The 18,799-nt window shown below is 47.9% G+C and overlaps 3 protein-coding genes across 6 annotated transcripts; 2 read left to right on the top strand and 1 right to left on the bottom strand.

Moving 5' to 3' along the window:
- Positions 1–126: 126 nt before the first annotated feature.
- On the top strand, positions 127–5,503 carry DPAGT1 (dolichyl-phosphate N-acetylglucosaminephosphotransferase 1). Of its 2 annotated transcripts, XM_064634833.1 has the most exons (9): positions 165–512; positions 592–712; positions 798–1,011; positions 1,538–1,684; positions 1,819–1,903; positions 2,382–2,570; positions 3,191–3,278; positions 3,644–3,799; positions 4,917–5,503. In XM_064634833.1, the coding sequence occupies exons 1-9, from the start codon at positions 358–360 to the stop codon at positions 4,980–4,982; spliced, it is 1,221 nt and encodes a 406-aa protein (XP_064490903.1). In that variant the 5' UTR covers positions 165–357; the 3' UTR covers positions 4,983–5,503. The 2 variants fall into 2 exon arrangements, with proteins under 2 accessions (XP_064490904.1, XP_064490903.1); XM_064634834.1 differs by lacking the exon at positions 3,644–3,799 and having other exon boundaries at positions 127–512.
- Positions 5,504–7,517: 2,014 nt separating this feature from the next.
- On the top strand, positions 7,518–8,276 carry LOC135402079 (histone H2A). The gene has a single exon (XM_064634849.1). The coding sequence runs from the start codon at positions 7,590–7,592 to the stop codon at positions 8,019–8,021; it is 432 nt and encodes a 143-aa protein (XP_064490919.1). The 5' UTR covers positions 7,518–7,589; the 3' UTR covers positions 8,022–8,276.
- A 487-nt stretch (positions 8,277–8,763) lies between these two features.
- HMBS (hydroxymethylbilane synthase) lies at positions 8,764–18,672 on the bottom strand. Of its 3 annotated transcripts, XM_064634840.1 has the most exons (13): positions 18,465–18,672; positions 16,868–16,940; positions 16,142–16,191; positions 15,987–16,042; positions 14,804–14,881; positions 14,420–14,497; positions 12,874–12,949; positions 12,085–12,198; positions 11,551–11,589; positions 10,375–10,494; positions 10,081–10,134; positions 9,451–9,537; positions 8,764–9,230 (listed from the first exon to the last, which is right to left on the bottom strand). In XM_064634840.1, the coding sequence occupies exons 1-13, from the start codon at positions 18,627–18,629 to the stop codon at positions 9,057–9,059; spliced, it is 1,164 nt and encodes a 387-aa protein (XP_064490910.1). In that variant the 5' UTR covers positions 18,630–18,672; the 3' UTR covers positions 8,764–9,056. The 3 variants fall into 3 exon arrangements, with proteins under 3 accessions (XP_064490910.1, XP_064490911.1, XP_064490912.1); XM_064634841.1 differs by lacking the exon at positions 10,081–10,134; XM_064634842.1 differs by lacking the exon at positions 14,804–14,881.
- Positions 18,673–18,799: the final 127 nt, after the last annotated feature.

Raw genomic sequence — 18,799 nt, 5'->3', positions numbered from 1 at the left:
AGCATTTCCGGTTGCCGCGGCGGCCATGGTGGGGGGGCACTGCGGGGCGGAGTCCGTGGCGAGGCCGCCCCCGCGCCAGGGCGAGCGCTGCTCCCGGCGCGGAGCTTTGCTGCGCGGATCCCGGCGCCGGGCACAGACGCGGCCAAAAGCCCTTCCGGTCCCACCGGCGTCCGACCAGAGCCCCGTGCCGGCGGGCAGCTCACGCCAGGGCCAAAGATGGCGCTTCCGTCCCCGATAGGCCGCAGAGGCCCCGCGCAGCCGGCACCGCCCCTGTAGCGCCCGGCCAGGGAGGTGGCGGGAGGCGCCCCCGCCCCGCCCCGCTCCTTGCCCTTGGCAGGGGCAGCGCCCGCCGCGGCCATGGCGGCCTTGCCCGCCGTGCCCCTCCTCATCAACCTCGGCGGGTCGCTGCTGGGCTTCGCGGCCACGCTCACGCTGATCCCGGCCTTCACCGACCGCTTCCTCGCTGCGCGGCTCTTCGGGGAGGACCTCAACAAGGCCTCGCGGCGGCCCGTGTGAGTAGCGCTGCCCGCCGGAGCTGCCCCGCGCGGCCAGCCCGGGCCCGGCTGACTCCCCGCTCTGCCTTCCTTCCAGCCCCGAAGCACAGGGCGTCATCAGCGGTGCCGTGTTCCTGATCATCCTCTTCTGCTTCATCCCCGTGCCCTTCCTGAGGTGCTTTGTGGAGGAGCAGTGCGCGGCCTTTCCTCACGACGAGGTGAGGCTTGCCTGGCGCAGCGAGCGCAGCAGGCTCGGGCCGGGAGCGGCCACTGGTGACCGGGATCCTGTTCTCTGTCCTGCAGTTCGTGGAGCTCATCGGTTCGCTCCTTGCCATCTGCTGCATGATTTTCCTGGGCTTTGCAGATGACGTTTTGAACCTGCGCTGGCGCCACAAGCTGCTTCTTCCTACCATGGCTTCCCTCCCACTGCTCATGGTTTACTTCACCAACTTTGGGAACACGACCATTGTGGTGCCTAAGCCCTTCCGGGTGCTGCTGGGCATGCACTTGGACCTGGGTGAGTTATGAGTCACCAGAAGCCATCATCCAACTGGTGAGCAATTGGTGGAAGGAATCACCTGAAGCTGTCTGTGCTGCAGAGGGAGCAAACAAAAGGATTTGGTTAAGTAACCAGTGAAAGGGTGGAACTCCACCCACTAAATATTAGGCTGAAAGAACATCCAGAAACCCAGCACACCTTCAGTTGTGAATAGATAGGCACCGATCATTTTCCCATGATTCTGGCAATACGGGTGTACACAACACCTAGTTGCTAACACCAGCATGACTGAAAGAGAGAACCCTGCAGCCTGCCCCCGCGGCACAGCAGTTTGCTGCAGTCGCAGTGCTGTATGTATGTGTACACATGATGGCCAGCTCATAGGAGAGGAAGCAATCTATTTGCAGGCTACCACAATCAAAACTCACTGAGATTGTTAGGTAAAGGATTGTTGTACAAAGCAAGAAGTGAGAGCTTTGGTGAATTGGCCCAAGGCCTGCTTTGCCTGCCAGTACTAAAGCATTTGGCTTGCTCTGATCTGTAGGTATCCTCTACTATGTGTACATGGGCATGCTGGCAGTGTTCTGCACCAACGCCATCAACATTCTCGCTGGAATTAACGGGATTGAAGCAGGACAGTCACTGGTGATAGCTGCTTCCATTATCGTATTCAACATTGTAGAGTTAAATGGTAAGGAAAATAACAAACATTTGTGGGTACAAAAAGCAAAGGGAGATTGAATCCTAGTCTGGAATAGCTGTTATTAATAAAAATCAACCAGTCCTGTCTTATCACAAACAAACACGTTTTCCTTTTTTCTATAGGGGATTATCGAGATGATCACATCTTTTCTCTCTACTTCATGATTCCCTTTTTTTTTACCACGCTGGGCCTATTTTACCACAACTGGTAAGAGGAAGGACATTGGTTTCTTTGGAAGCATTCTTTCCCTCTACTTGCTCCCTTTCCAAACACACAAACTGCTTAACAATGTGCAGATGGGATGCTGGAGGGTAGATAGGCTTCTTGCCAGAACTAAGAGCACAAAGCATTTATGTGGTGGTAGCTTTTTTTTTTATTAGAACAGTTGTGGTTCCACCAGCACACCCAAATGCACAGAGTCAGAATACACTCCTTCCCATGCCTCACTCCCTCCCATGCCTCACTGGACATCTTTTCCTACCGTGTTCTCTACAAGTCAGGTGGTGAGTCCCAGTCCTGCAGTTCTTAGAATAAATACCTACAGTTGTTTTTACTGTGTAGATCTGCTGCAGATCCCTTTTGGCCCCTAACCTGTGATGTGGGCATACGTTCAGTGGTTAGAAAGTAATTTGCATGGCAACAGTAATCATGACAGACCTTTGCTTTTCTGCCCCCTGGATTGCAGGTACCCATCTCGAGTGTTTGTTGGGGACACCTTCTGCTACTTTGCCGGCATGACCTTTGCTGTGGTGGGGATCTTGGGGCACTTCAGCAAAACCATGCTGCTTTTCTTCATCCCACAAGTGCTCAATTTCCTCTACTCATTGCCTCAACTCTTCCACATCATTCCTTGTCCCCGTCACCGGCTGCCAAGGTAATGTACCTGAGTGACCTATAGTGGTACCACAGATTGTGTCTTTTATCTTCAACACCAGCTGAGAAAGGTGGTGATAGGTGCTCTTTTTAAAAGCCATCAAAGTATGTTTTCTAGTTAAAAGGTAGCCAGCTCACTCTGTCAGTTACAGTTGAGTCATATTGTAGAGGTTTCTCAGAAAAGTGAACTTTTCTGACCACCCCACTCCTCAGATACAGAAGAATATTTTTAACAATATTAGAATATGATGATTCTCAGATACAAGATTGAGAGAAGTTGACACAGGGTGCTTTTAATGCTGTTGCGGTAAGATTTGCTAAGATTTCATAGTAGCAAGCATTCTGCAGCACTATGCCATGTCAGCTATTGTCTCTGCAGATGTTAGATTCTTCTATTTTAGTCTTTAAACTATACAGCTTTATGCATATATAGGGGGTACAGGGGAAGAGGAGTCTCCTCTGCTCCCTCTGAGGGACTAGGTATCAACAGCTGTTGTTACTTTTTTTTTTTTCCTCCACTGGATTTCTTTCTTGGCTACTCAGCTGTGCATCTAAGTCTGCTTACATAGGGGTCTCTGTCTCACTGTTTTATCTGGACTAAATTTTTAATGTTTCTTTTAGGCTTAACCCTACTACAGGAAAGTTGGAGATGAGCTACTCCAAATTCAAAACTAAGAGCCTCTCTGCCCTAGGATCAAACATTCTGAAGGTAATACCCAGAAAACATTCAAAATTCAGATGCATTTTGAGGCAGTGGTCAAATGCAAGAGGAGCAAGATGGAAGGGAATGCAAAACTTCTAGGTTCAGTAGTTATTTCCTGGCTCAAATCCAGAAGAAAATATTCTGCGTATTCTGTTACCATCCCTCACAGTCACCTGATTGTTTTAATAATCAGTCTTTCAGAATAACCACACATAGCAGTGTCCCAGGACCATCATAAACCCGTCCTGTCTTTATAGTAAGAACACAGGCCAGATTTCAGGGATGGTACAGCAAAAGGGCTCTTGAACAAAACCAAGCCAGTGAGCACCAAACGTACCTGGTGCAATAATGTGCAATATTTCTTTCCCCAGGTAGTCAAGATCTTGCATGTAGTAGATGTGAGGAGTGGAATGGATGAAGATGGTGAATACACTGAATGCAATAATATGACACTTATTAACTTTGTCATAAAGCTGATTGGACCCACCCAGGAGCGAAATCTCACTCTTCTATTGCTACTCATTCAGGTCAGACAACAGGTTCCTCCAGTAGAAAGATGTACTCTAGAATGGAAACAGATCCAAGTCAGTCTCAAGAGTTTTAAGGGGAAAGGGGGAAGTAAATTATCGTGCTCTTCACACAAGATGCAGTTGAGCTGTGGAACTTAGGGAGGCTTACACGGCTCAAGGAGGAAGCAAATTCACATGCACACCTCCCTGTTCATTGAGAGCTTATAAAAACAAAGTCTCTAGGTTAGCTTGAGGAGATTCCCAAGGCACAGATTATTGGCTGCAAGAAAAACATGAGGACAGCAGAGTGCTTTGTGACTCTGACCAAGTACAGCCTTTCTGCATGTTCCTGTTTGTTAGTCATAGCAAATGAGAGTTATCTGACAGGTGGACTTGTGTAAGGGTGGCACAAGGCTCAGCAGTCCCCAGAATCTGAGCAGGAGCATTTTGGAGCCACTTGGAACACAAGGATAATACACCTCACAGATACTGCCACTACCCCTATTCAGCATATGAACTCTCATGCATGATATAGTAGAAACACCACTTTTGGAAAGGCAAGCGTTGGTTAATTGCCTATGATAAATTCTTTTTTTCAGTCTCAGATTTAAGATAAGAGGGTCTTATTACAAAAGAGACACTTAGCAAAATTCCCATTCAGGAGAAAGGACTTCCAACAGAAGCCTGTAGAACAGACGTTAGGCAGATGACATCGGGGATCGCAGAAGACAGGAAGTACAGAGCCCAGTCACAGCAAAGAATTCCTGACTGCACCTTATTGTAAGGATGCTGAATTGCAGCCTTGACATGAGGTATTTTCCATTACAAACCATATTATATTATGATATAGGCTCCTTAAGGAGGAATGAGTTATTCCCAACCGTTCATTTCATCCACATGTTCTCAGAATGTGACCATGTGCAGGCACATGCAGAAATCCCCCACTGATACCTATAATTCTCAAAGAAATTGGGTCTGTAGATAGACTATACCTAAAACATTTAGCCTATATGTTGCTATTTAATCAAAGGAGGCATGCTGGAATGCTTAACAAATCCATATGGAAAGGAGAAATCTGACAGCCTGTAGACCATTCAACACTGTAATGTTTCTGTTGTATGTCTTTTTTACCTAGGTCCTGGGCAGCACCATTGCATTTTCCATCCGGTACCAACTAGTGCGTTTGTTTTATGATGTCTGACTGGACCGTTAGGAGTAGGGGAAAGAGTTGTACCAGCCGGTCCATTTTCTCCAGTTGCTGATCAAATGATTCAACTGATCTTACTCCAGCCCTCTGAGAACCTCAGAACACCTGTCAAAACACAAGCAACTGCTCTATATGGGCTAGTCTTGAACCGTTTGGTTTGGGGTTTTTGGTGCATCAAAGGCTTTTGTCCATTTCTGTTGATGGAAAGGGTTCACTGCTACTTGGACATCACTGTTACTGGGAATACCTTTCAGAGGGAAAGCAAATGACCCAAATGTTTACTGACAGAGAAGTGGGAAAGATGGAATCTCTATACATCTAACAAGGATGTTACTGTTCCTCAAGAGAGAAAACAGCAACTTTAAATTCTGTGAGATGCTGTAGAGCACAATAAGTAAACCAGATTTCGCTCCTGGCTTTTCCAATCCTTTGGTCCATGGACATAGAGTGACATGTTATAAACCATGCTCAAAACTCAGAACGCTCCAAGAATAAAATAACTCATGGTACCCTTTCCCCTGCAGTGCTTTGCCACAACAGTATTGACATGCAGTAAAACTGGGTTACACGATCCCTTCCTGTACCTTTTTACCCTGCTAGGGGGCTGATCATTTCTGCAGTTGACTCCCTCCTTTTTTATGGCTACTAGGAATGTTCCCTGCTGATGGGCTTTTAATTTTGAACATCATCATCTGCCTTCCTCTGTAGAAGAGGACACATCTGGAACAGGGTAGCAGAGTAAGGATCGCTGTGTCCTTAGATTAACATGGAACTAAGACCCTGCAGGCTGCCATTATCTTCTCATCAAATATAAATAATTACCTATATAGCGGTATAGCACCATAGTTCAAGACAGAATTGCTACTTACCCAGCAGAAGAACACAGAACAGCCATTGGAGCACCGGGTTAAAGAGTCTGCACAAGATTAACGGCAGTGAAAAGTGAAATAATGCAACGGCAAAAACAGGGATGCTGAAGTGGCTGAGTAGGAGTTGCCAGGTCCAGTACCTTAATAGATGCAAGGCTGCTGCACCTCCACACACCCACGTCCAGCCAGTAGTGAGGCTTGGGATGTTTTTCCAGTATGCAAAAACATGTATGTCCAGTGGCGCTGCGTAACAGAGACAACACACAGCACTCAAGCGTGGATGGCACAAGTGCCAAATCCTCTTCCTCTTCTCCAGTTCGTAAGTCTACTAGTAGAGTATATTCATAAACATATACATACACAAACATTACAAAACCCTTCAGTACCTGGCCTTAAAGCACTCGGTCTGTCCAAAAATGTGCTGCTGGATTTCATGGCATATGGAGAGAAATTAATCTCTCTGCTCTGATCCAGTAGGCAAAGCTCAGACAGCCACCCCATTTTCTTCAGTAAGCTGGCTTAGCCCTACCTCCAGTAAGCATCCTGCCCACCTTGATCTCCCATATGAGATCCTGGATATCTGGCTCTAAATCCTACTCACTCTCTGGTCTGGCTCGTTCACTAGGGATCACACATGTTTTCATTCCACCCTAGCCCTGGCTCCTCCTCTCCCTGCATGCACTGAGGTCTTCCTGTTTGCTGGAACTGCATACACACTGGCCCCTTTGACCTATGGCCTGATGCCAGTGGCTGGTACTTAAGACCTCCAGACATACATAAACATACAGGGTTGACAGTCCCCTCACCCTAGAAAAAAACCGTAGAAATGGAGTTTAGTGAGGTGGGACAGGCTGCGGAGATAATTATTACTGATCAGCAACATATTAAGACATGGCCACTTTCTTCACACTTTTTCTCCTTCAATGGTCCCATATTTTTTTCCTCCTAGTCAGCTTTGACTCCTTCCCTGCCTTTGGTGCTTCTCTTGATATACCCATACTATAAACCCATAATACATCTCACACACTCCCACAATCCTCTAAAAGGATCTCATGTTAGGTTTTCGTTCCCAAATGCTCTTCCCCTGTATGAATGAGGACACCCGTTGGCCTGCAGGCATCCCAGGAGCCCTCCTGCCTCACTCTGGATGAAAGCCAGGCCAAGACCAAAGCCCAGGCCCAGAGGCTGACTCCAGTCCTCAAAACCTCTGGGAGCAGCCCAAGAGGGGGACCATCGTGCTGGTTTGGCCATCGCGTGCCTCATCTGCCAGCACTCCTCTGCCCCTTTGGTCCTATCCCTTAGTAACCTGAGAGCTGGCAGAGCCAAAGCTCCTCACACAGACCTGACCTTGCAGCTTTACCCGCTGCTATCCGGAGCACTGGACGGACAGCACGAGGGACTCCGCGGGACCGGCCGCTAGTCCTGCCAGACCCTCCGCTCGGGAGGCGCCGCAAAACCCCCGCACACCTCCAACGGCCCCGGCGCGGTTTAAATTTGGCGCCGCGCTCGCTGATTAGCTGGGCTCCGCCGCCAATACACTCAGGGCAAACGCGGCGGCGTCTCACAGACGACCAGTCAGCAAAAAGCTTCTTACGGCAGACGCACCAATAGCGAGGCGCGATGTCGCTGTCCAATGAGCTGAGTCCTAGTTGACGGGAGGTTATAAAAGGCCCCGGCGAGGCCGGTGCCGTCTCAGTTGGCCACAGCGGCCGGAGCGGAGGAGCGAGGCGCCATGTCCGGCCGTGGCAAGAGCGGCGGTAAGGCCCGCGCTAAGGCCAAGTCTCGCTCGTCCCGGGCTGGGCTGCAGTTCCCGGTCGGGCGCGTTCACCGGTTGCTGCGACGCGGGCACTACGCGGAGCGGGTGGGGGCTGGCGCGCCCGTGTATCTAGCGGCCGTGCTCGAGTACCTGACGGCCGAGATCCTGGAGCTGGCGGGCAACGCGGCGCGGGACAACAAGAAGACGCGGATCATCCCCCGTCACCTGCAGCTGGCGGTACGCAACGACGAGGAGCTCAACAAGCTGCTGGGCGGCGTCACCATCGCGCAGGGCGGCGTCCTGCCCAACATCCAGGCCGTGCTGCTGCCCAAGAAGACGAGCGGCGGCGCCGCGAGCCCCGCCAAGGCCGGCAAGAAGGGCAGTGGGCAGCAGTCACAGGAGTACTAGGCCGGCCGCCCCTCCGGCGCCACACAAAAGGCCCTTTTCAGGGCCACCCCATTGCTCACGGGGAGAGCTGTAATCCGGGGAGGAGAGGGGGGGGTCGGGCCGGCTGCGGGGGACGAGCAGGAGCTGGCCTGAGGCCCGTCAGATACCGAACACAAGAGCTGCTCTGTAAGGGCTCGTAATTTACTTGTATTTACCTCTCTTACCTTCAGTGGACGTTGCATAGAGAATAAACAGTGCTTCTTTAACAAAACAGGACCCCAGTAGGGTGCCATTTCAGTATTTCTACGAGGCATTGTAACACACAAACCCTGCTGGGATGATGTAGTGAGTGCAAGGAGCAAGTAAAAGGAAAGAGCTGTTACAAAGAAAGGCCCAATAGCCCAAATTTGGGCTTCTGCTTCAGCTCCCCATTCACTGGCTAGTGGAGATGAACTGGCTCAGATTACCCTTGTGGGCAAGCACTCAATGGCTGTCCACTCCCTCATTTAATCCTGACAAATTGGCAAATCTGCATCTACCTGATAACTGCAGACTTAACTTACCTTAACGGAGAGCAAGGTTGAAAGTGGTATCTGTGCTACTTTACTAAAACAAACATGGTATCATCAACCTGATGGGAGCCTTCAGTAGTCCAGTGGGTGAACCAGCCCAAATAAGGCACTCTCTCAGCACAGTACAGCATTTTACTACCAGCACAGTTGAGTCTCCAATTATAATCTGTAATGAGCACTTTGTTCCTAAATGAAATAGAACGCTTACTGATTTTTATTTTTAATTTTTGCTTTTAACTTCCTAGCTACAAAAATTGTTGAAAATACTTCAAAGAGACACTTGGCAATTTAGAGAAATGTGGAGAGGGATGAAAACCCTGAACAGCACAAACTACTCAAGTTAGTTAGCTTATTATTTCAGATTTTTGCACCCAAACATCAGGCAAGACTGGTATGAGTGTTTAAATAAATCCCATCCTCCAGAGGATGATGGTGTAGCTGCAATCTTGTAGCTGGTGTTGTAGCACTCCTGGCTGCACCGAGTTCAGCGTGTGTCATTGAGCTGCCTTGCCACGCTAAGGATATGCTTTGCTCCCTTGCTCAGAAGTAAATTAGCCAGTTCAACACCCAGGTTCTCTGCAGCTTCCTGGGCCTGATTAGGAACACTCTTGGCTGTGATGCCAACATGCTGCACATCATCGTTTGGTCCATCTTCATTCTGCAAATACAAACACCCCTAGGTAAGGCAGCAGGGAGGAGTAGGCAAGGAGCTGTTTCAGACGCCCACAAAACAGGGTAAAATCTGGTATGAGGAGCCTGGAGAACAGTGTGCTGTTACAACTTCCAAGGAACCAGACCAAAAGTAATCTATTTCTAAAGGTCTGTGTTTTGTCATTTAGCTTCAGGTTTGAATTTTGAAGCCACTGGGGGGCATGTACCTGATGGGGGTAGTTGACACTGGTCTGCATAGTCTCCTTCAGGCTATCAGATCCATCCAAGCTGTAGACTGCTCCTGTCAAGTACAACTTGGAAAGACAGACAGAATGGATTAATACCATATTAACAAACAAACAGCCAACTACCCCCTCTTTAAAAAAACCCCACCCAACATACAAAGCTAAGTCTGGAGAGGAAGGCTTTTGTCATGCAGTGGGAACAGCAAGAATAGCAGTACGATACAAGCATAAGAGAAGAAATCCCTGTTAAGGAAGATGCAACTTCCCAAGGAAAAGGATGGAATTTTTTTCTCGTTTCCCACCTCCTTAATCACACTCCATTGTCTAAAAACAGATTTGGTGGGGTCAGAAGCGAGACTTGCAGATCTCAGGGCAACACTACTTTAAAATAAGCAAGGGGGGTGAGAGGGGAAATCTGGTATGTATTACAAGGGAATTTTCTAGAAGATGGCTTCAGTAGCCAGACCCATTCATGGAAGGGCCAAGTCAGGAGACTATCTGCCCTAATCAGCTGTAAAGATATCTGCTGAAATTATCTTCAGGGAAGGATCAGGGACACAATTGAAATAGGTTTTCAGAAATAATCCCAGAAAAGAACAAAGTACTCCTCACCTGGCCATCCTTCAGCAGGGTGCTGACAGCAACAGGGACACTACATCCACCTTCCTAAAACAAAAAGCAGCTGATGCTAAGGCTCCTACCCAAAACTTGCAAAGCAGAGGCCTCTGAAAAGTTTAGGCTGCACACAACCCCCACCCATTACTTTTCAGGCCCTTCTTGATTCAGAAGTAATCCCTCCTTCACAGTTTTAGGAAAGCATAATGGATTTCCCATACTGTGGCATCAAGTCAATGAGCAGAGCAGTATTTACTGCTGCAGGCAGAAGGGCAAGGATGCCAGACCTACCAAACGCTTCATAAAGGCTCTCTCAGCAATGCAGCACAACACAGTGTCTGTATCATGCAGGGCAGATACCATATTCAGTATCTCTTGGTCTTTGGCACGAACTTCCACTGCTAAGGCACCCTAGAAGAAGAAACACACAACAAAATATAGTAATTCTTCAACTTCATGCATCTGTGTGTGCACTCAGCATTGACCATGAAACAGAACTTAGAGGCTCGAACGCTTTTCACTAAGGGAGTGATGTTTACAGAAATTAATTACAAAACACTCTACTGGCTGCAGAGTCATCCTATAGCAGCTGCTATGAACAGATGATTGGAACTTAATCAGCCAAATATTAAAGGTCACGCTGCCACCACAAACCACTCTAGAACCTATCTCAATTATGTCTGCATATATAGAAACACCCACCCTAGTGTGCCTTTGGGATGAGTAGGCTGGATAAATCCAAGGTTTACAACCTTTTATCAAGAAACAGATCAAGTGCTGAATGAGTAACAATGACAAAACAATTATTTCCTAAATTGGATATACAATGGGGCAGGGGGTGCAGGGCACTGCACAGTACCTGACCAACACATGATCAAAATCACTGTTTCAGAACGAATGTGCAGATTGGTCACTTGCAATCACTAATGGCTCTGGTTTAGCAAGTTTGACACCAGCTGAGCAATCCTGTGTAAACTCAGCCACGTGCCCAGAACAGACTGGAACCACTCGCCCGCCCAGAAACAAGAGCCCTAAGAATGTGCTCCAAGACAACTGTTTCAGCTCCACCCTGCAGGAGTCAGGACACCATAAGGGAGAAAGATGGAGCATCAGAGAGCAAAGATGCTGCAGCAGCTCTGCACAACTGTCCTGGTGCACTGTAACACCAACCCTGCCCCACACCTGCTGTGTCACCCATCCTAGCTGTGCATGTGTTACCTTTCCCATTTACTGTTTTTCCATTATGAATAGAAATCAGCCCCCACCACACTGAGTAACTGAGCTGACTCCATTCTTCCAACAAGCTGTGCCTAAAACAGCATAACGGCCAACAAAAGAGATGGATGTAATAGTTTTTTGGCAACCGACAAGCAAGAAGTCTTCAGCACAATTAGCCACTCAGACACATTGTGCTGCTGCTGGCTTTCAATACATAGCATGGCTTAAAGTACAAAAGTTGTAACATACCTGTCCAACAGCATACAGACAATCTTCAGGGCCTAGGAGCTGGAAGAAAGTAAAATCAGAGTTAAGTCGTGGTGTTCTGAATATAGGAAACAGGAACCAAATTCTATGCTTGTCTCTAATACCAACTGATTTCATGTCAGACCAAAGGAATATCACCTTTCCCTTCCCATGCCCCAATGTTTGCACTGCTAAAGTGAAACAATGTACTTTCCATCAACTGGACTGTAGCACTTTGTGAAATAGCCAATCACAAGGATCTGAGTCTTGCACAACACTGCGTTGCCAGACATGAGTGCTGCAAACTGTTACTGAACCATGGAAAGCTGAACAGTATAAATTTCTGTATGAAGGAAAAAGCAACCAACCAAAAAAAAACCCCAGAACTCTTCCCTGAAGCACCTCAAATCACAAGCTAACATGGCAATGGAGTCAGCAGACTGCATCCTCATTTTGGACAGGACAACCACAAGGTCTGAAACACAAGCAGTTGATGGTTTGGCAGAGAATGGTATTTTCTGCTTTGCTGCTCCTCACCTGGCCAATGCGATCCTCCCAGCCCATCCTCTTCAGCCCAGCAGCAGCCAGGATGATGGCACTGAAGTCTTCCTTCTCATCTAGCTTTTTTAGGCGGGTATTTAAGTTCCCTCTCTGTAGAAGTGGTTAAGCAAGCACAGAAACAGCAGGCAAGCAGTCCTACAACCACATGAGCATTTACAGACTGTACAGAATCCAACAGCCTTCAAATGAGAACATCAGTACCATCCTGAAAGAAGTGTTAAATATGGACAATTGTTTCTTTAAATAGAATTTTGCCAAGCATTATGGAATATTAATTCAAGTGCTGACTGCACGTCATTTAAGTATTAATACCCAGCTCCTTCTGCACTCCAAAGAACTTGGCTCCTAGGACCGAAGTAATAATGCCTTCTCTCAGTAGTTCAGCCACCCACATTGGAACTAGTGGTCCAAATCACATCCAGGGTTACTGGGAACCCACTGGCATTTGGTCACACGCCTTCAACAAACCCATGGGAGGCACCGTTCCTCAAACACTGCATAGCATACAATCCAATGCATCCTGAACCCCAGTGAGATCACAGCTGGCCCCTTGTTCACAGCCTCTCCATAAAGCAGAGGATAGAATGGCTACAGTGCTACCCCCATCATCTGAACAGGGTACCAGGGGGCAGGCAGCCTTTGAGGAAACAGTTTGTTCTTCTAGGTCAGCTGCTACAAATCAGCCTTGAATGTAGACTTTGCATTAAGTTGTATTTTCCCCTCTGCAGCTTTACCCAGCTCCCACGTTTTGCCAGGAAAGGATACAATATCCCTGAATTGTAACTGAGGGAACTTCTTTTTGAGCTGAGCTGCTCTCCGAAGTGAACTGGTTCCAATCACACTATAGGGAAAAATAGAATCAGTGAAATACAGCATACTCCTAACATCTCCAGACAGAAGTATTACAGAACTTTCAAGGAAACAAATGGTAACTTTTTTTTTTACATATATATTGAAGTGAAGATCTAAGAATCAGCTTTATATCTCCTTAGAAGAAAGAAAACCACTCTGTGAAATTTAGCATAAAGCCTGGCTGAAGCCACGCCCAAGGAGACGATCTACAGGATATGCTTCTGGAGAGCACCCCCAGCCACTGTCAAGCACTGATAAACCTCATTTAAAGACCACAACATTTATATTAGAAAAAAAGACTTGGCTGTTCCAAAATGAAGCAGACAAAAACAGACAACCAAAGTGACTAAAATGGATGGACTTCATCAGTGACACAGATGCAGTAAATAGAGAACCTTTGAGAGCCTAATCGGAAACCACAGAAAACTGCCAGTCTAGGCAGTGAGCATTTCCTTTCTCAAGATGTAAGCTGTTTACTTCTCTTCACAGAATCACAGAATATGCTGATTTGGAAGGGACTCATCAGGATCATCAATCGAGTTCCAGCTCCTCACTCTACACCCCAACAATCCCACCATGTGCCTGAGAGCATTGTCCAAATGATTCTTGAACTCTCTCAGGCTTGCTGCTGTGACCATTTCTCTGGGGAGTCTGTTCCAGTGCTCAACCACCCTCTGGGGGGAAAAACCTTTTCCTAATATCCAGCCTAAACCTCCCCTGACATAGCTCCAGCCATTTGCTCGTCTTATCACTGGTCATGAGAGTGAAGAGATCGGTACCTGCCCCTCCGCTTCCCCCCTCTTGGTAACCTAGATCCTAGACCAGACATGATTTTCCTGCTATCCAAATGTGCAGAAGCACAAGTCTATGTTTCTATGACAGCTAGTTTATTTCTTTCACTTTAACACAGAAAAAAATATCTTTCTAACAGCTACCTTAATTTGAGTAATTTCACTCAGCTGTCTCAGACAAAAGATTCCAATAACCTCTATTAAAGGGCAGGTAATTCAAAATGGGAAAACCACAAGGAAGTGATGCCAAAAATTCGAGGAAAAAGTCAGAACTGGCTGAGTGAGAACAAAAGCATAGTTCAGGTCCATGAAAGCCAAAATCCTGCACTGGACACCCTGTCTGCATTGTATGCATTCCCCTGCAGTAGGCACAATATAAGGAAGCAGGAATTCACTCTGGAGATCCTGAACAGAAAGTGTCTAACTTGAGAATCAGCACTGCAGCTCTAGGGTGGCTTGAGAGATCCAGTCTCAGACAGTGTGCAGCACTCCCTGCTGCTGCTCTTCCCAGCTAGTGAGTGCAGTGTAATGTCTGTGGAACACTCACAAAAGGCAGTGTAAAATCACTACAGGATAAAGCAAGGAGCTCACTGACTTGCCACTGGAAAGAATCAACCAACTGCCCCCTTCTGTTTTCACAACTATCTTCCCCTTCCTCTCCCACTCACCTCTTTTCAGGAAGGAGGCTCAGTGTTTTTCCACAGTTTTTGGGATGAAAGACAACAGCATCAAGTGGGTTTTCCCTTCTGCAAAATAATGCAAGCACAGAATGAATGACACATCATTTAAGGGAAGGCAGTTCTGCTATCAGTCCCTGGAGGAACGGCCTCTGGCTCCAAAATACCCCATCGTCATTGTAAAAGCAAGTATTTTCAGCACACCTGCTGGCAACGGAATACTAGGGCAGCTCTGATGTTTCCACTGTTCTGGAGATTATTCAGAGAGTGACAAAACTTTGAACACATAAACAGACCTAAGCTGCCTTTGTTCTTCTTTACCAACACTGTAAAATGCAAGCTCTTCAGAGAATCAAGCCTAATGTTCACACTTACTTGCAGACAGCGCCGATTGTAAAGCCAGGAGGAAGGGAAGTTGGCAAGTCCTTCAAGGAGTGAACCACAAGGTCAACTCTAAAAATTAGAGGGTAGTAATCAGCAAACAGATTGCTGAGCTCATGTGGTGATCTATCAGAGGCCCGCAGGTCACCTACAGAAAAGTTTGAACCCACTCTGGGAATTAATCTGGAGAAGAGAGGAATTTCAGGATTCCACAGCAAGAATTACTATAGAGTTCTTATGTTACTCCAAAAAAAGCTACCTCACCTTTCTCTGCCTCTCTTTTCCCCTTGGGATAATGCCTTCCTTCCAGCAGCGATGCAAGACACTTTAGAAACAATTCAGTTGAATGAGGGGAAGATGCTGGGGATGTTCACACAGAGAGACTCATACCAATATGCATCAGTCTGGGGGCTGGATTATGCTTCAAACTGAAAGTGGCAACAACTGAAACTACAGGGCACCTGCTTCATCACACAGCAAGTGAACATCACAAATGCTTGAGTCCCCAGTATGTTTTCACCAACTTCACTGAAAATAAAGTATGATGTAACTATGTGGCAGAGATAAAGAAGAATACCTTTGTTTTTAAACATCCCTTAACTAAGGCAACACTCCTCAGAATATTAAAAAAGAAAGAGATTAAACAACAACAGCCCAACACCTCAATCCCACAAAATCACCACTAATCTCTCTCTCCTCAAGCAGGAGCCTGAACCAAGGTTCTCTGTAGAGAGAAGTTAGAACTCAACACAACTTGCCCACGCCAAATTCTCCTGCACATTTTGCTTGCAAACATGTTAACAAATGTTAATATGCTAACAATATATATGTTTTGCAATACATTACCACCACCAAGTAAAGTATTTTTAAAAGAACATACTCATAAGCAGAAATCAAATGAAATTACATCCTCTGATGCGTACGTAATACACATATCACAGAAGAAAAGAAACCAAACTGTGGCAGACAAAGTGACACAACTCCAATTCAAAATACATGGCCTAAGCCCAGGGTAGAGAGAGAAAAGGGAAAGAAAAAGACAGTGACTTATCAAAGGATTTCTTTTTTTAGCCAGAGGTACCAGAACGGAAGGAAAGTAGATCACATATGCAGCAAGCCAAAGATGTCCAAAGAGCAACAAATGCCAGAAGAAGAAAGGAAAACAATAAGCTCTTACTCATTTTTTTCAAGTGCATTTTCCAGCTCTTTGGTGAAGAGGCTCTTCTCCCCGATCTACATATAAACGGAAGGACATGAATCACAAAAGAAGCATCAGTCAATATAACTTCAAATACAGTTAGTTCTTGTATAGAGCAAGAAGAGATTCTTTACCTTGGAAAGTGCTGTATCCAAGATCTTGTCTCCAGTTGTTGACATGGCAACTGCTCAGAGACAGTACAGGTAAAATGTGAGGCTCAGTAAAAGCACTGGGCTTAGGCTGAAAACACCTATGTGAAATGCCACACACAGTGCAGTGTCACACACTCCCGGGTGAGCACCGACTCAGGCTCAGTACAAGAGCAGCTCACTTCTAGAAATACCCTGCACTCAAGACAAGTGAAATGGAGACTTCCTTCACTGTCATCAAAACCAAAGCAAGGGGAAAGGGGGCAGGTTTGGGAAGAGTTAACCCAATGGAAACTGCCACAGTCTGTCTCTGGAGTGCCAGTGAAGACATATGCAGCAGTTCTCTCCAGTGCAAGGCTAAGCTCCCATTATTCCTGTTGAAAGCCTGAAGCCCCAGACCAGAAAATGCCCCTAATGTTCAGTGCGGTGCAGCCAGAATGATACCAGGTTTGCAAACGGAGCAACAGAACACCATCTGCATCACATACTCAGCACTTCAGTCATCAAAAGCCTATCAAATCCATCTTTCTCCTCTGGAAGAAACCAGTAGCAACTGCTAAGCCACACAACGTAACTGAATTCAGACTGCACTCTTAGATAAGTGGGGTCAAATCCTCCTCCTCCTGACTCTACACACACCTCTCGCACACAAAGATAACCAGCTGGCTCCTGCTGCCATCCACCCCCAGGGCAGCATCCAAAAAAACTTACCAATCTCAAAGTGGAGGTCAGGGTACAGCTCACGGAGGATCGTAACCACGCTGTCGGTCTGAATCCGGGCCAGCTGCAAGGAAGCAGAAAGTCCTAAAGAAAGAGTACATTGTCCATACGGTAGCTAAGGAGGCTTTCCTATTCTTCAACAGTCAGGCATGCATGCCCAGTACATTCTCTTGAAATCAAAAGCATTAGAAATAGGTTGCCTCAAGTAAAATCACTCATGGGTACAAACTTCTTGAACTGTGTGAACTCCTATCATGATCAGACCACTGCACTGAAGAACTTTTTTTATTGCCTAAGTGGCACAACATTTCCCTGTGTCCAGTGCTGTTGTGATCCAAGCACTCATGAGGCACAGCAAATGATCAAGTTAGGAGAAGCGACTAGAGCAGAAGCCTGCAGATCAGGATTCTCATGCTTCTATTTGTGTTTCACCTCTGTGGAACACAACTGCTGAATGACACCCGCTCATCAGCAAGTGGGCAGAAAAGTAAGCAAAACTATCCTGTTGCTCAGTGATGAAAGAATAAGTCATATTGCACACTGGGTAGCCTCTTGCTTTCTCTAAGAGTATGAATTTTACCAATACTGCAAGTTTTGGGAGAAGCCAATGGGATTTCACTGTGCTGCTGGAAAAATCTATAGTTACTGTCAAATGCAAGTTACTTATCCTCTGTAAGAACAGAGCTTTATTTATAGGTTCTACAGACACACGCAGAAAAGTAACACCTTACATCATTATGTACAGCAAGCAACAAATCTCAAAGCAGTGAACTGCAAGAAGAACATTCCTTTGCATAAGAACAGCAGAAGCACGTAAAATAAACCCAGAATCACACAGCGTATCATCATTCCGCAGATGCAAGAAGCAGCAGACTCAAGCAACTACAGGTGAGTTTCAGCTTTTCTCCCACCGAGGGGCTAAGGACCCTTTGGTAATTAACGTGGTTCTCAGGACTGTAGTTTCCCTACAAGTAAAATGTCAGTAAGTAGCTGCTTCCCTTTGTAAAGTGCCCCAAGAGCCTCAGGTTAGAAAATTAGGCAGCACACAGGCACGGCTATGTCCCTTGCCCTGATGTCTACACAAAATGCCTTCGTGACAGTACAGAATTTTTCCTAGAACGTGCTACCAGAAGGAACGAGATTATCTCAGAACAAAGGTCTGAGGGTCGCTTATCTCCCTTTGCGAGGCTGCTCCTCCCGCTGCAGCCCGCCGGCAAGAGATACCTGCTGTATCTCCGGACACGTCCCTTCCCTGCCCTTGAGCGGGCTGCAGCCGTCAGTCATTGGCGTTTTTTCCCTGCAAGAGCTGCACAGGCCTTGCAAGTGACACAGCCCCCGCCAGACCCGGGAAGGCCCCGCGCCTCACCCCCGGTTCCCGCGCCGGGGCAGCGCTCCCAGAGCCGGCCGCCCCCCGGGCTCCGCAGGGAGCGCTTTCCAAACTTCTTGCCGGAGTCCCAAGGAAGGAACTGGAATGCGCGGGCTTCGGAAGCCCAGCCCTTCCCTCAGCCCCGAGGAGCCCGCGTCGGCCGGAACGAGTCGGGTACCGGGGCGGGAGCGCTCCCCGCGCCCCGGCCCCGCTGCTGCCTACCTGGCTCCGGCGGGTGCCCACGCGGACCGCTCTGCCCTCCACGCCGTTCTCGCCCTGCGGCAGGGGCGGGTCAGCGCCCGGGTCATCGCCTGCCCCGCCGGACCCTGTGCCGTTCCCCGCTCGGTCCCGGCCCCCTCCGGCCGCTCCCGTGCCCGGTTCCGCCATCACCGCCGGCCTCGAGCCGCGCCGAACACGTCACCGCCGGCCCCGCCCCCGCGGCCCTCAGGGAGGCCCGCCCTCCGCCCCGCCCCTGCAGGCCCCGCCCCCGGCACTCGGCCCGGTCAGTCCGGTCTGCGGGGGTCGAGAGGACGCTCCGGTGCGGCACTGCCAGGCCA

The sequence above is a fragment of the Pseudopipra pipra genome, chromosome 23 (assembly GCF_036250125.1).
Source record: "Pseudopipra pipra isolate bDixPip1 chromosome 23, bDixPip1.hap1, whole genome shotgun sequence".
Classification (NCBI taxonomy): Eukaryota; Metazoa; Chordata; class Aves; order Passeriformes; family Pipridae; genus Pseudopipra; species Pseudopipra pipra.
This window is presented reverse-complemented; position numbering and strand designations above follow the sequence as displayed.

Bases quoted from the DNA above. Each gene is read 5' to 3' on its own strand.
- DPAGT1 (XM_064634833.1), top strand. From the start codon at position 358: ATGGCGGCCTTGCCCGCCGTGCCCCTCCTCATCAACCTCGGCGGGTCG. The intron at 513-591 runs GTGAGTAGCGCT...CCTTCCTTCCAG, and splicing joins AAGGCCTCGCGGCGGCCCGT to CCCCGAAGCACAGGGCGTCA. The intron at 1,685-1,818 runs GTAAGGAAAATA...TTTTTTCTATAG, and splicing joins CAACATTGTAGAGTTAAATG to GGGATTATCGAGATGATCAC.
- LOC135402079 (XM_064634849.1), top strand. From the start codon at position 7,590: ATGTCCGGCCGTGGCAAGAGCGGCGGTAAGGCCCGCGCTAAGGCCAAG.
- HMBS (XM_064634840.1), bottom strand. From the start codon at position 18,629: ATGGCGGAACCGGGCACGGGAGCGGCCGGAGGGGGCCGGGACCGAGCG. The intron at 16,043-16,141 runs GTAAAGAATCTC...GTTTATATGTAG, and splicing joins TGGATACAGCACTTTCCAAG to ATCGGGGAGAAGAGCCTCTT. The intron at 12,950-14,419 runs GTGAGTGGGAGA...TTTTCCCTATAG, and splicing joins AGCCTCCTTCCTGAAAAGAG to TGTGATTGGAACCAGTTCAC.